Source organism: Nerophis ophidion, linkage group LG10 (assembly GCF_033978795.1).
Source record: "Nerophis ophidion isolate RoL-2023_Sa linkage group LG10, RoL_Noph_v1.0, whole genome shotgun sequence".
In the NCBI taxonomy this organism is placed as follows: Eukaryota; Metazoa; Chordata; class Actinopteri; order Syngnathiformes; family Syngnathidae; genus Nerophis; species Nerophis ophidion.
Genome location: NC_084620.1, coordinates 44,697,328 through 44,713,123, shown reverse-complemented (window position 1 = coordinate 44,713,123; position 15,796 = coordinate 44,697,328). Strand labels below are relative to the sequence as shown.

Genomic DNA, 15,796 nt, shown 5'->3' with positions numbered 1-15,796 from the left:
AGCCGAGTGTGAAGCTGCTGGAAAGAAGATCAGTACCTCGAAATCTGAGGCCATGGTTCTCATTCGGAAAAGGGTGGACTGCGCCCCTCGGGTCGGGAGTGAAGATCTGCCTCAAGTGGAGGAGTTCAAGTATCTCAGGGTCAGACGGATTGGTGCAACGTCTGCCCACTGGTCAGTTGTGATGAAGAAGGCGAAGCTCTTGATTTACAGGTCAGTCGACGTTCCAACCCTCACCTATAGTCATGAACTTTGGGTAATGACTGAAAGAACAAGGTTGCGAATACAGGCGGCAGAAATCAGTTTCCTCCGCAGGTTTTTTGGGATCACCCTCAGAGATAGAGTGAGCAGCTCGGTCATCTGGGAGAGACTTAAAGTAGAGCCGCTGCTCCTTCACGTTGAGAGGAGCCAGCTTACGAATGCCTCCTGGACGCCTACCTGCTGAGGTGTTTCAGACATGTCCTACCGGTACTCCGAGCACACCTCGGACACGTTGGAGGGACTATGTCTCACAGCTGACCTGGGAAAGCCTCTGTATCCCGCCTGTAGAACTCAAGGAGGTGGCCAGGGACAGGGAAGTCTGGGAATCTCTGCTTAGACTGCTGCCGGCGTGACCCAGATTTCGGATAAGCAGCGGAAAATGGGTGGATGGATGGATGGATTTTGGTACCAAAATATTAGTATTGGGACAACTCTAGGTGAAACGTAACTATGTTGTCGCTTAAGTGCCTGAACGTAAACTTCTTAGTGACGGTGTCCCAACTTCTAGGGAAGATTACAAAGTTCTACCCCTTTTTGCTTCATTTTAAGGGTGTAGTGGGTAATGGCTTGTGGTAGTGAGTGAGGGGGTGTATTGGGATTGGGCCTAAGTTATAGTAAAGCCATGGGAAGCAGGTTTCACTTAGTACAGGGGATCCAAATTGTGGGTCAGAAACCAAAGGTGGTCATGGCAGGTCATGCTATGCTGTTATGCCTCTAATACTCACATTGTGGCCACTATAGTTTTGGTTTATTGTATAACGTTGGCTGCATGGCATGTGGTAGGTGTCGTACGTTAGTGGCAGAAGTGTTTAAAATCAGCTGTTTTAGCGCATTTATTTTTTTTTACAATGAGAGTGGGTGAATGGGGAATTCATATTTTTTTGCTGATTGCTTGGTTTTATTGTTTCACTACTCTTCTGTACATTCTTCTTTACACATTTATAATAGTATACCTACTAAAAAGGAAATACTTTGGAGCAGTATTCACTGATGCAACGACAGCCAGCGTGTAGGACTAGGTATTTTGTATCCCCTATTCAGCTTCTCGCTGACTAAGTTGCTCAGGATAGTCGCTTAGTCAGCAAAAACCGAACAGGCCTTCTATGGGGGGTAAAAAAATAAGCACACAAAAACATGTTACGACACAGAAACCACAAGACTTGCAACAAGACGGGAATGGGGGGGACCCTCCGGTGGCGAAGCTGCATCTCTTTTAGCGCTGCTCCAGCCGTCCATCGCCCTTAGGGGGTTTAAGGAAGGAGTTTGTTCCATCTCCGCTGCACTGTCCTCGAGGGGAATCGTGAAGCAAAGATCTTTCCAGGCCGCAGCCAGGGAAAACCATAATTTTTTGAATGGTTGTGTTATTTTCAAAATTGTCTTGAAACCGCTTTCATCATTACAGAGCATCTCAAAAATTAAATTCACAACGAGACCTATACTACTTGAATATATCAATAAGTCCATTTCACACTAACGTTACTGTGTTATTATTTTAGCTGAAATTAAGCCTTTTTTTTTTTAAACGTTTAATAATTTATGACTAAAACGAACATTTGACATAACAAATTACTTTTATTCTATATTGTGTATAACTACACTGAGTGCACGATTGGCAACTTGGCCATGGTCTTGTTTAAACACCACAACCAGTGTTATAAATCTAAAACGTATCTGAGAAGTTTGTTCTTTTAGGTTGTCAGGTTGTGCAATTAATAGCTGAACAGTGTGCCGAGGACATCATGTGCACTGTACGGTTATCTTGCTGATTAAATTAGTGGCCAAGTTGGCCTACAACTGCTACAGCAAATGTAGTGATAGGGTAAGCGGTCTTGCTGCGGCTGTACCATTTTTAACAGTAACAGTAAATCAGTACACTATCAGTAATTTCGAAATATTAGCTTCGGCCTACTTACTCTGTTGCGCAGATGTCCTGATAGCAGTTGCAGGCGACGCTTCAAGTTGGACCTTTATTGATTGATTAATTGATTGATTGAAACTTTTATTAGTAGATTGCACAGTACAGTACATATTCCGTACAATTGACCACTAAATGGTAACACCTGAATAAGTTTTTCAACTTGTTTAAGTCGGGGTCCACGTAAATCAATTCATGGTACAAAAATATACTATCAGCATAATGGAGTCATCACACAAATTAATCATCAGAGTATGTACATTCAGTTATTTACATTATTTACAATCCTGGGGGCGGGAAATGGACGGGGGGGGGCTTGGGGCGGACGGGTTAGGTTTGGTTGATATCAGCACTTCAGTCATCAACAATTATATCATCTGAGCAATGGAAATTGAAACAGTGTAGGTCTAACTTCGTAGGATATGTGCAGTACAGCGAGCAGTGAACAGTGAGTTCAGAAAGCATAAGAGCAAGTATATACAGTACATTTGATTACCGTATTTTCCGCACTATAAGGCGCACCAAAATATAAGGCGCACCTTCAATGAATGGCCTATTTTAAAACTTTGTTCATATACAACCTGTAATGCACACCGCATTATAAGGCGGATAGAATAGATGCTACAGTAGAGGCTGGGGTTACGTTATGCATCCTTTAGATGGAGCTGCGCTAAAAGGAATGTCAACAAAACAGTCAGGTCAGTCAAACTTGATTAATAGATTACAAACCAGCGTTCACTCCCAAAATGAATAAACAGCTGTTTTATTATCTTCCCCGATTCAATAAACACGTAAAAAACAGTCTGATACTGTTACGGTAAATCAAACGTTAGTGCAATCACAATATAGTAACACTCGAAATAGTGCAAAGCAATAATAAAACAATAACTCAACGCTGCTCAAACGGTAATTTAACACAACATAACACACAAAATAAACATGTAAAGCTCACTTTATTAAGTTATTCCTCATTCACAAATCCTTCAAATTCTTCTTCTTCAGTGTTCGGATCAAACAGTTGGGCGAATACGGCATCCGTCTCGTCGAAGTCGTCATTAAACGAGTCAGTGTCGCTGCTGTTAATGTTAAATTCTCTCGCTGCTGCTCTATTCCCGTGTTCTACTGTGTGACTGATTGTCTTGAGTTTAAACTCTGCGTCGTAAGCGTGTCTCTTAATAGGAGCCATTTTGGGGTCTTTACATAAACACACAAACGGTACGCCTCGCGCAGTCATGTAGCCCAGCATGCACCGCGCGCTTCTTCTTCTACGAGGGAAAATAAGGTAGGCGGCTGCTTACCGTAGAAGAAGAAATGGGGGAAAATGAAGTTGGCGGCTACTTACCGTAGTTGCGAGACCTCCATCCATCCATCCATCCATTTCTACCGCTTATTGTGGCCCAATATTGGTCCATATATAAGGCGCACCGGATGATAAGGCGCACTGTCAGCTTTTGAGGAAATTTGAGGTTTTTAGGTGCGCCTTATATTGCGGAAAATACGGTATTTACATTTGATTATTTACAACCTGGGGAGGTGAGATGTGGAGGAGGGAGTGTGTTAGTCTAGGGATGTAGTTGCCTGGAGGTGTTCTTTTAGTGCGTTTTTGAAAGAGGGTATAGATGCACTTTCTTTTACACCTGTTGGGAGTGCATTCCATATTGATGTGGCATAGAAGAAGAATGAGTTAAGACCTTTGTTCGATCGGAATCTGAGTTTAACATGGTTTGTGGAGCTCCTCCTAGTGTTGTGGTTATGGCAGTCATTTACGTTATGGAATTAGTTTGACATGTACTTCAGTATCAGGAAGGTGTAGCAGATTTTATAGACTAAGCTCAGTGCAAGTTGCTTTACTCTGTCCTCCACCTTGAGCCAGCCCACTTTGGAGAAGTGGGTAGGAGTGAGGTGTGGAGGTCGAGGAGAAACCTGACTAGCCTGTTCTGGGATGTTTGGAGTCTAGATTTGAGGGTTTTGTTGTCAACAGAATTAACACTGCTGCCATATATAGAGATGTCTGTGGAGATTCTGAATTGTATGAATCTGCCATGAGCTGTGGTGCCTCTGGAATTCACCAGGACCATATGCCCTGAAGACAATGCTTGGCTGAACAGTAAATGACGGTGTGTCAGTTTGGCCTTTCAGTAAACAGAAATTTCTGCTGTCACACTTGACAAGCTTTAGAAACGACAGTTCAAGGCAGGTTTACCTGAACATATTCAGGATGAGCAACCAGGGCTGTCAAGGGAGGACCACAGGTTTCTGGAAATGGTCCACAAAATGGCCGCAAAGTTGCTGCGCAATGCACCTTCAGCTTGAAAAGGAAGTTCATCAGGTACAAACTGTTTAAAAAAAACTGCACTGCATTCATGAAAAAGCTGATTGCCAATGGATATGCTGAGACAGTGCCACCGTCAGATCTGGAGCGCAGTGACAGCAAGGTTTGGTACATTTTTCATCACAGGGTATACCATCCCCAGGAAAGAAGGATTTGTGTTGCAATTGCTTGTGGGGCGTCATTCAAATATGCACCGCTCAATGTGTATCTCCTACAAGAACCTGACCTCACAAGCATTCTGATTGGTGTCTTGACTTGGTTCAGGAAGGAGCCCGCTGTTCTGATGTCTGAGATTGAGGCTATGTTCCACCAGGTCTGGTAAGATGCAGGCCTGCTACGCTTTCTCTGGTAGCCCAATAGGGACTTCACTAAAGTTTTGAAAGAGTACGGGATGTCCATCCATTTTGACATTCTCCTTAAACCGTGCTAATTTTGAATTCTGGAGATGTACCGACGATAACAAAGAGCTCTTTAGCCAGCGGGTGTTTAAAATCATCTCGCAAAATGTTTATGTTGATGAACTCAGTAGCTTCAGAACGGGAGGCTATTTTGCGTATGGTTTTCTATCAGTAAAAGAGACTAGAGAAACAGAACAGAACATAACTAGGAGCTGTCGAAAAAAAAGTTCCCAGATTAACGATCTTGCCTCTAGAAGAGAGAGTGGGTGAAAGGAAACAGTCATGATATAAAATCAATTCCAAGCTGGAGGAGGGAGTTTTGAGAGTTGGAAGACGACCAAGCAAGGTTGCCATGCCCATGGAGTCTAAACTCCGAGATACGATAGCTAATAAAAGACCTGCATGTCTCTAACTTCATCATACAACACATTCATCAGGAGGTTGGCCATGGTGGCAGGAACTATGTGCTGGCAAGGTTGCAGCAACGCTATTGGATTCCTTCTGCCAGTGTTGCCATCAGGAAAGTCTTGGCCAAGTGTATCGGTTGTCGTGGTTACATGGGCAGCAGAATACCATGAATTGATTAACGTGGACCCCGACTTAAACAAGTTGAAGACCTTATTCGGGTGTTACCATTTAATGGTCAATTGTATGGAATATGTACTGTAATGTGCAATCTACTAATAAAAGTTTCAATCAATCAATCAGTCAATCAAAGCAGGACAACAACAAATGACGGCCTTTTGTTATTGACAAGAGTTTTGGGCTGGACGATTACGGCAAAATAATAATCATATTTATTTTTGATTGATATTGTTGAGTTAAAGTACCAATGATTGTCACACACACACGAGGTGTGGCGAAATTATTCTCTGCATTTGACCCATTTCCCTTGATCACCCCCTGGTGGGTGAGGGTAGCAGTGAGCAGCAGCAGTGAGCAGCAGCAGTGGCCGCGCCCAGGAATCATTTTTGGTGATTTAACCCCAAATTCCAACCCTTGATGCTGAGTGCCAAGCAGGGATGTGTTGGGTCCCATTTTTATAGTCTTTGGTATGACTCGGCCGGGGTTTAAACTCACAACCTACTGATCTCAGGGCCGACACTCTAACCATTAGGCCACTGATGTAATCACGATTAATTGTATACTTATCAATTAATTTGAAAACGTAAAAAAAAGTATTTATTGCACCACCAAAACTCAGTTTTAAATATTGGTGTTTTTTTTTAAACGGATATCATTAAGTAACAAATAACCCACAACAAGTAAAATAATAAGAGTAATAACAAAATATGTAAATAACAATAAAACTTGTTTTTCCGCTTTTAATGGTTTTAAATTCCGTTTTTTAACCTCTACACCTACTTTAGCACCATATAATGTGTGCATTTTGTGTCAAAATGTAATAAAATGTTAGTTGGTTAAATGCAAAAATATGTATTGGTGCAATACAATTGTGACCAGTATTTTAGGTCAAAGCATCTGAAATTGTATTGCTTAAATTGCACATTATGGTTGTGTAAAGTACTTTTTTGAAACCTACATTTGTTAGCAGAGTCAGACCGAATGTGGCGCACTGCGCTACTATTGTGACGGGAGGAAGTGTGATATGCTGTTGTTCTCAGCTTCACCAGTAATAAGGAGACTTGAGGCTCTGAAAAAAAGATAAAGCGCCATTGTTGTTACATCTATATGAGTATGGTGGCCTGGAAGTGCGAATTTCATGAAGCAAGTTACAATTACAGAATAAACAAAATACTTTTTTAATTTCATAAAACAAATTGACAAAAAAAACTAACACTTTACAATTTTAGAAAATAAATTAACGCTTTACAATTTCAGAGGAACACAACAAGCCGAAACCGGAGAAGGGAATTCCAAAATTACAGATTGACAACTAAATCAGCCAATCATTTTGTCACAGCCGCTGAGTTTTGACTTCATTAGAGCTGTGCGGACATGAAAAAAAAAAATTGGCTGATTTTGTTGTCAATCTCATATTTTGGGACATCCCCTTTCCGGTGTATGAAATTGTAAACTGCTTGTTTTTGTGTATGCTGAAATTGTACGTTTTTTTTTTTTGTTTTTGTATTTTCTGAAATTGTAAAGTGTTTTGTCTTTTGTTCTTTTGTTTTCTGAAATTATCAGTTGTGTCAGCTTTTGTTTTTGTGCTTCCTGAGATTGTAAAATGTATCGTCTGTTCTATTTGTGTTTTCTGTGATTGCAATTTGTTTCATGAAATGTTAAAGTATTTTGCATGTCCAGGCCACAGCACATGAATGATGTCATTCACAACAACACAAGCAGAGGAGATATGTCTTGGGTTTATGGATTGTTCTTGCTAGCTTTAGCTTTATAGCAGGGGTCATAAACTTGCAGCCCACGGGCCAATTGCGGTCCGCGAGACGTTATTTTGCAGCCCCTACCTTAATATGAAAGTTTAATGTAAGTGTGGCCCGCAAGCTGAAGGAATCTACCAATCACTGTGTTGTATATGGCTCTAGAGGGCCGAATATTGACGTCACTTGCGTGATGCTAGCAGAGGAACGTTTTGCCGCTTTTCCACTAGACCCGCAGGCGCTCTTCTTCCCTCGCTCGCCAGCCTGCTCGTTGTCTCTCTCTCAAACTCTCTCTGTCACTATGTGTGTCTCTCTCTTGCTCCCTCCCCTAGCGCCGCTGTAAACAGTCCGGGCCGAGGAGACAAGTGGCTCTGTAGCTTCCTAAGCACTCCGCCGAAGGACCGAACGACAATACAAAACTGTGGTGCACTGGACCCCAGCGCTGATATTCTGACAGAGAGTCGCTGGGCAAATCGGACATGTAACACGTTAGTCGTGATGTTAGCCCGTTCGGGGCTAATTGTGCTACCGTAACTGTAAACTCCATGGCGAGTCGTCGTCGTCCCCACCCTCCCGTTGGCTCCAGACAGAAACGATTTTTGTTATTTGGCTCCACAATACCCCTGCGTTAATGGAAAAGCGGCAAGTGAGTGAAAGCGACAGAAATGTTGCCATAGAGACGAGGGTATTCATACTGCCTGGCTGCAGTCACACCGCAACCCCTGTCCATCATTTACTGTATAACAGTCCCCGATAACCTGGACCATTTCAAACCGTTATTTATTTATTATTTTTTTTAATTGTTTAATTTGCATTGCCTCACGCGATGAACACAACATATATTTCTATATGACGCCGGATAACACTTCGGGAGCCGTCACTTGTTGCTGTAGGGAGGAAAAGCGGAACGACACACATTGCGAAAATAACATTCTCCGTGCGTCGGCCAAACACAAATATACTCCACAACCCCAAACATGTCTTTTTTTAAAGCCTGCAGTGAAGAGAAAGGTTAGTGATGAGCAAAGACAATTCCAGGAAAAGTGGGCGATGCAATATTTCTTTGTTGAGTACAGGGGCACCCTGACGAGTTGAGTTTATACCAAAAAGTTCTATTTTGGTTTCATCTGACCACATGACATTCTCCCAATCCTCTGCTGTATCATCCATGTAGCCGTTTTGGTATAAACTCAACTCGTCGTGTTTGGAGGAAGAAGAATACTGAGTTGCATCCCAAGAACACCATACCTACTGTGAAGCATGGGGGTGGAAACATCAGTCTTTGGGGCTGTTTTTATACTAAGGGGACCGGACAATTGATCCATATTAAGGAAAGAATGAATGGGGCCATGTATCGTGAGATTTTGAGCCAAAACCTTCTTCCATCAGTGAGAGCTTTGAATGGTTGACCAAATACTTATTTTCCACCATAATTTACAAAGAAATTCTTTAAAATTCCTACAATGTGAATTCCTGGAATTTTTTCACATTCAGTCTCTCACAGTTGAAGTGTACCTATGATGAAAATTACAGACCTCTGTCATCGTTTTAAGTGGGAGAACTTGCACAATCGGTGGCTGACTAAATACTTTTTTGCCCCACTGTATGTCAATTTCCCTGATATCCTATATTTATCAGCGGATTCTGTTTTATTGGCTAATTGTGACGTTTTCCGCGGTTAGTAACACCGTTATTCTTACTAGTAACGAGTAATCTAATTAATTATAGGTCCGTTACAACGGCGTTAGCCTTATCTTGATGTAGCATGGCACGCTACTTTTGATGTGGTTTTATGTCGACAATAAGACAGCGTCTTAAGTTCAATGCAAGAAATGTATGTTTATTCGTGAAAGCAACAAGCAGCACCACACTAAAATGAACTTGATATCAAACAGGAAGAGATACCATCACACTGTGACAAAGCAGACAACATAATTCGCAGTAGGAATATTGAACAACAAATCAATGATTGAAGTGACAAACTTGCCATCCAAACAATACCCCGTTTGTTGACAAGGAGATATGACAGCTATCGAAGCACATTCAATCTCTACTAACCAGAGGTAAGTAACATATTAGTTACTTTCCATCCATCCATCCATTTTTCTACTGCTAGTCCCTCTCGGGGATGCTGGAGTCTATCCGTGCTGCATTCGGGCGGAAGGTGGCGTACACCCTGGACAAGTGTCCACCTCATGGCAGGGCCAACGCAACATTCACCCACCATTTAGTGTTGCCAAACAACCTATCCCCAGGTGCATCTCTCCTAGTAATGGATTACATTTATTGAGGACTAACTCCATTACTGATTCAAATACTTTTTTTGGCGGAGTAATGAGTAACTATAACTAATGACTTTTTTGAACTAATTACCAGAACACTGTTTTTTTTGGTTACCATGAATTGATTAACGTGGACCCCGACTTAAACAAGTTGAAAAACTTATTCGGGTGTTACCATTTAGTGGTCAATTGTACGGGATATGTACTGAACTGTGCAATCTATTAATAAAAGTATCAATCAATCAATCAATCAGTCTTTATGTCAAGGGACAATGCACAGAAATATTAAAGCAACGTCTGAGGACGACCTCGAGAGCTTAATCTCAAAGTTCTGTACCAGATTATAGCTAAATAGCTAATTTCCATCTGCAGTCCCTGGCTACCTAAATTAAAGGGATACAAAAATCATGCAATAAAATTATGACAATAAAATCATACCATATCACGTAATCAAATTAAGAAAAGTCATAAAATGCCCTTTCAAAGACACATACTTAATATACAATACACCACATCTCATTTACATCATCACACAAAGACAATACATGATCTTGTTCACATCTGTCATCATTTGTAAAAACAACCATGATTTTAACAGACACACCTCACAATTTACAACAAAAATGCTGTTATGGATAAATATAATACACATTAAGTTGATTTGTCAAACATAGTGTTCACCTTAGTGACTGTGTGAGCAGCTTTGATGGCTCCAAAGCCACTTTTTGACTTCAATTGTAAATGAAGAATAATCTGTTAAACTTTTCAAGTTTGTTGACGAGGCATACTACAACTGTGTCATATAAGTAGCAAGATCCCAAACTTATATTACTGATTCACTCATCATCCGTTTCAACGTTACAAGCTACAGGATTTGCATTTGCGACCCTTTATTTTTATTTTTTTCGATTATTATATTTTCATGATCGGTATAAACCTTAATCGAAATCAAAAACAACATTTGATTAATTGTCAAGACCTAAGATGAAGCACCCTTCAGCTCTGTTGGCTCTATTCTCCCACAAGGTCACTTTTGAGTCGTGGGTTGACAACGCATCATTTTACGTTCACGACTCCAATTCTTCTCAGATCGATGTCTGGATTTTTGCGTCACTTTTTATTATAACTGCTGCACATGATCTTCTTAACGCTAGTAATATTAGCAAAGAATATTTTGATGTGGGGTGTACTCAAAGAATAGTAGTGGAATATTCTTGAAAAAACAAGAAAATAAGTCCTTCAATTGGGAGCCAGCCATAGGGGTGGTTCCATAGGAGAGGGCCTCTTTTTCTATTGAGTAAATTCCTTTACGTTGTCTTTAGGATTTTCACGGAGCCTGGAGTCGGTCTTAAACGGCCACGAGTCACGTTCGCAGCCGATAGATTCAGCCAAAGTGGACCACCAGAGCCGACCGTTTGTGCCAACGGCCCGCAGCGTGGTGGTGCAGCAGGACACCCGCCGCTTCAGCGAAGCCAGCATTCAACCGCCTCCCAGACCGCCGCCTCCCAATTACAAGCGGCTCAACTGGAAGAATCAGAAACGACCTACGGCCCACCCGGGATCGTACCAGGGTTCCTCTTGGCCTCCTCAAGTGGTGCTAGTTGCCTCCTCTTCTGCGGCCCCGCCGCTTCTACCTCCTTACCCACCACCACCCCCACCCCCGCCCAGTGCCGGAAACACCAACCTGGCCAAAATGTCCCAAATGGCACGGTCCACCCCACAACTGGACGACCACGTGGACGGCAGAGAACGGGTTAGAGAGCGAGAGAAGCCATCCTACGCCCAGTACACGCGAGACAACCTCATCTCGCAGGTGAGGAACGAGACTATTTTAGACGTTTCTTCTGCAATTTGAGCAGATTGAGACTCAGTCTCAATTTCTGGTTTTAGGTTATGGATTCCGTTCACGGAGTAACCATTGAGGAGGTTCGAAATGCTCTACAACGTACAGAGTGGAACCCAATGCGAGCTGAACAACACCTCAAGGTAAGACTACATCATTGATGCTGTCAGCCTCCTACGCAACAAATCCAAAATAAAGATTCAAAACATTGCCGTCTTTTGCGCCATGTTTCATTTTCAGAGCCACTGGTCTTTTATTGAAATGTTGCACTCCCTTAGAATTATGCCTTAACCCGCGATATATCGATATACTCAATATATCACGGGTTTGTTTCTGTGCGATCTCAAAAATGACTTTATCTTGATATTCAAGTGTACGTTCTCACTAAGTTGCTTTTAGTTGTGGGCATTACACTGCATGCGTTTCCCACTCTTTCTTGTCTCTTCTTCTTACAGAGACTTAAAACAAGCGCACCTTCTTACATTCGTCACGTGTGCAAAGTCGTACGCTCCTGCGGAGCAGACAGGTAGCGACATGGTAACGCTAGCTGTGATGCTAACGGTGTGGTGCGGGTGGTAATACGAGAATGAAAAGGTGCGGATCTGGTAACAATTGGAGGAATAATAATTTTCCAAGAAAAACAGCACGGGATCCATCGTCTGGCGGTGATTTGTTTCAAGCAGGAATATGTTGAAAATTTATGGGGCTAAAGTGTTGCTACAAAAAGTAACACCACTACTAATGTAACATCATTTGAAAAGTCACCCGCTAGAGAATGAAGAGTGCTTGAAACTCCACATGTTAACATCTCCGTTCTGTGCCACACCAACAAAATGCCAAAGCAACTATTTCCACATCAACACCGTATGAAAAAAAAATCAACAACAGAAGGAGATAACTTCTGCAGTAACCTACCACATAGCAAAAGACATACACTATTTGATTTCCTATTATGCAGCTAATTTTTATTTGACAGTTATTGGAATATCTTGTGTGACATCATGCACAAAAGTACACTTTGTTTTAAATTTAGTGGCGTTCTGTACAAAAAGTACACTTTATTTAGTGTTGTTTTGATATGTCATCTTTGTGACATCATGCACACAAGTGCACTAATAGCTTGTTAGAAAATGTCTTTGACAATCTAGCACTTTTTGTTTTGGAAGTGACATGAATGTTTGTGCAACTGCTTAATAACTGTATAATAAATACAGTTTTGGTAAATTGACCTAGTTGTGATTTCCCTCTGCATGAAAGTTTAAAATGAGCATATATTAATGCAGTATGAACAAGAATGTTTTAATGTAGACACATAGAATCATCGTACTGCTGTGATTATATGCATCAAGTGTTCATTCAAGGCTAAGGCAAAATATCGAGATGTATATCGTGTATCGTGACATTACCTAAAAATATTGAGATATTAATAAGAGGCCATATCGCCCAGCCATACCTGCAAGTCAGTATCAAATCACAAGTTGTGAGGTGTGAGAGCAGGCAGTGTTGACAGATCATCCGAGCCGCACTTGGCTAGCAGAGAAATCATATTACTACTTGCTTTTTTTAAGCAACGATGGCCGAAGGAGCGCAAAACGTTAATGAGGTTGCAGATCTATACTTGCAAGGCCCTTTTCACAAAGGACATTTGAAGAGAATATATATATATATTCGGAGGCCCCCGAGCTACCCAACTTTAATAAATACCTCTCAAAATACCATCACGGATGTCACTACTTGACTATAGCTGGAGAAATATACAGAAACCCCACGCACTCCTTTGCATTGAATCACTACAATAGTGTACAAAACAAGCTATTTTACGGCACATTTAAAAATCAGTAATTGCATCATAAATGAATACATAAAACAAAAAACATGGTACTGTCAAAATTGAAATACTGTATTTTCTGGACTATAAGGCACACTTAAAATCCTTTTTTTTTTGTTCTTCAAAATTCGACAGTATGTCTTATAACCCTGTGCGCCTATTGTACGGAATAATTTTGGTTTTGCTTTCCGACCGCAAATACATTTTATTTGGTACATGGCATAACATACATATGCACACAGGGTCCATTGCCAAGGTTAATGTGGTCAACATATATAAAATAAGAACTAAGTAAAATAAGGCTCAAAATTATTTCTTAACAAAACTTTTCTATACATAAAGTGCTTTTTTTGATTGATTGATTGATTGATTGACACTTTTATTAGTAGATTGCACAGTTAAAAAGTTAAAATACCAATGATTGTCACACACACACTAGGTGTGGCGAAACTATTCTCTGCATTTGACCCATCAACCCTTGATCACCCCCTGGGAGGTGAGGGGAGCAGTGGGCAGCAGCGGTGCCGCGCCCGGGAATCATTTATGGTGATTTAACCCCCAATTCCAACCCTTAATGCTGAGTGCAGAGCAGAGAGGTAATGGGTCCCTTTTTTATAGTCTTTGGTATGACTCAGCCGGAATTTGAACTCACGACCTACCGATCTCAGGGCGGACACTATACCCACTAGGCCACTGAGTAGGTACAGTACATATTCGATACAATTGACCACAAAATGGTAACACCCCAATAAGTTTTTCAACTTGTTTAAGTCGGGGTCCACGTTCATCAACATTAAACTGCCTCAAGTTGTTGCTCTTACTGCCAAGTTAGCCTGGCTAACTTGGCAGTAAGAGTATATATGGGCTCATTGTTCTTCCACCATAGAAGTGGGTCAAAATCAATTTTTTAATGCAATACAGCAACCCCCTGCAACCCGAACGGGACAAGTGGTAGAAAATGGATGGATGGTCTTAAATCTGCTGCTATGAAAACATTTGTTATTGCTTCAGCCCTGCCTGACTCGCCGAGGAGAGGCTGCTTGAATGCGGTGGTGACGCTTCAAAGGGGTTAACATGTTTCACGTGTTGGCAGAAGCGTACCCTACTGCTGCTGAACAATGTCAGGAGATGTTAACGAGGCAGGAGACTCTTCCAGCTGGCGTTTGCATGTTGTCCTAGCCCGGCCGCTGCTAGCCTGCCATCTGCTGTGCCTCACTCTGCATTGTTTACATAACCTGCGGTGCGCTACCTAATATGTCCGTGTGGAAACTCGTTCGGTACACCTCCGAACCGAACCGAAACCCCCATACCGAAACGGTTCAATACAAATACACGTACCGTTACACCCCTAGTGTATGTCACCCATTGAGCAGCCATCAGTTTTTGCCAATATTCAGCAACGTGCCAATGAGGAGTACAGCAACATTTCACAATTGTGGTTGACTTGGAACATTCCAGCTAGCACAAAGTGTCGAATGTGGCCAACAATGAGGTCCAAATTCTATGTGCAAGACATTAAACGGAGACAAACATGATCGATCCACAATATTTGAAGGCTCAAAACGCTTCACGTCTCATTTTGTGTCATCTCTCCACTCACCAGTTGGAGCAGCTGTACTCACTGAGTCTTTGTTCCCGAGAGGACTGCCTAAGGATCCTCTCCAGGTACCAGTGGAACCTTCAGCTGGCCAGCCGCTACCTGATCCGGTGGTCGCGCGACGACCGATCCGCTTCCGGAGAGAGGGATCGAACGACTGTCATCTCAGAGAGACGAGTGTAAGAACAAAAAGAAAGACAACTTGCGCCACTGGTCAAAAAAACATAAAGATGGACAATGTTAATTTATCGGACACATTTATAAAGACGGTACTTTTTTATATTGTTGCTGACTTGCTAAATTTTATGCCATACCGGTTGTAAATATTAGGTTCAATAAATTAATCTAATCGACTGATGCGTTTAACGTAATTCTTGTACAATTCAAATTTTTTCCTTGAAAATAAATGTGTTCCCAAAAGATATTTCATACATTACTGAAAAAAATCTAATAAAATGTATTTCTTGCAAGAATATGTGGTGGATGGTCCGAAACTTAAACAGCAAACAAAGTGGTTTTAGTACAAAAGTTTTATTTACCCATATCAAAAGTACAAGTTGGATTGAATTGCTCATGTAAACAGACAGTGTCCTCCGGAGGATCCAGAATCAAGCAAAATCATATCATATATTGGTCTACTGGCTTTTTACATGTTTCCCTTATGTGTCAAGGTCCCGTTGTTTTGCAACTGCTTGCTCCGCAACAACCTTGGATCCCTTAGTCATAACAATCAAAAGATTTTGTAGAATGGTTAGACCGACCACAAATTCAACTTTCACCTACATATGCTCTTCCAGTGATTCAGAGGCTTTTAGATAGACTTTATTTTTGGACTAAAACAGACACAAAATGTGGTATAAAGGTCAGAAACTCCACTAAATGTATTTATTGCAAGAATACAACTGAATATTTGTTTGAATCACGACATATTCTTGTAAAATTACAACATTGATAGGAATTTCTATGTAAGTGAAGCAGCTTGCGTGTGAAGTGAATTATATTTA

General features: G+C 41.4%; 1 protein-coding gene across 2 annotated transcripts in view; it reads left to right on the top strand.

Annotated features, from left to right (window-relative positions):
• The window catches only part of tnk1 (tyrosine kinase, non-receptor, 1), a 58,383-nt gene extending 43,118 nt beyond the window's left edge, over nucleotides 1–15,265 (top strand). For both annotated transcript variants that reach the window (XM_061913884.1, XM_061913883.1), the window contains exons 12-14: nucleotides 10,847–11,337; nucleotides 11,415–11,510; nucleotides 14,799–15,265. In XM_061913884.1, coding sequence (XP_061769868.1) covers nucleotides 10,847–11,337; nucleotides 11,415–11,510; nucleotides 14,799–14,975 — 764 coding nt within the window. In that variant the 3' untranslated portion in view covers nucleotides 14,976–15,265. The remainder of the gene's footprint in view (nucleotides 1–10,846; nucleotides 11,338–11,414; nucleotides 11,511–14,798) is intronic.
• The last annotated feature ends 531 nt before the right edge of the window (nucleotides 15,266–15,796 follow it).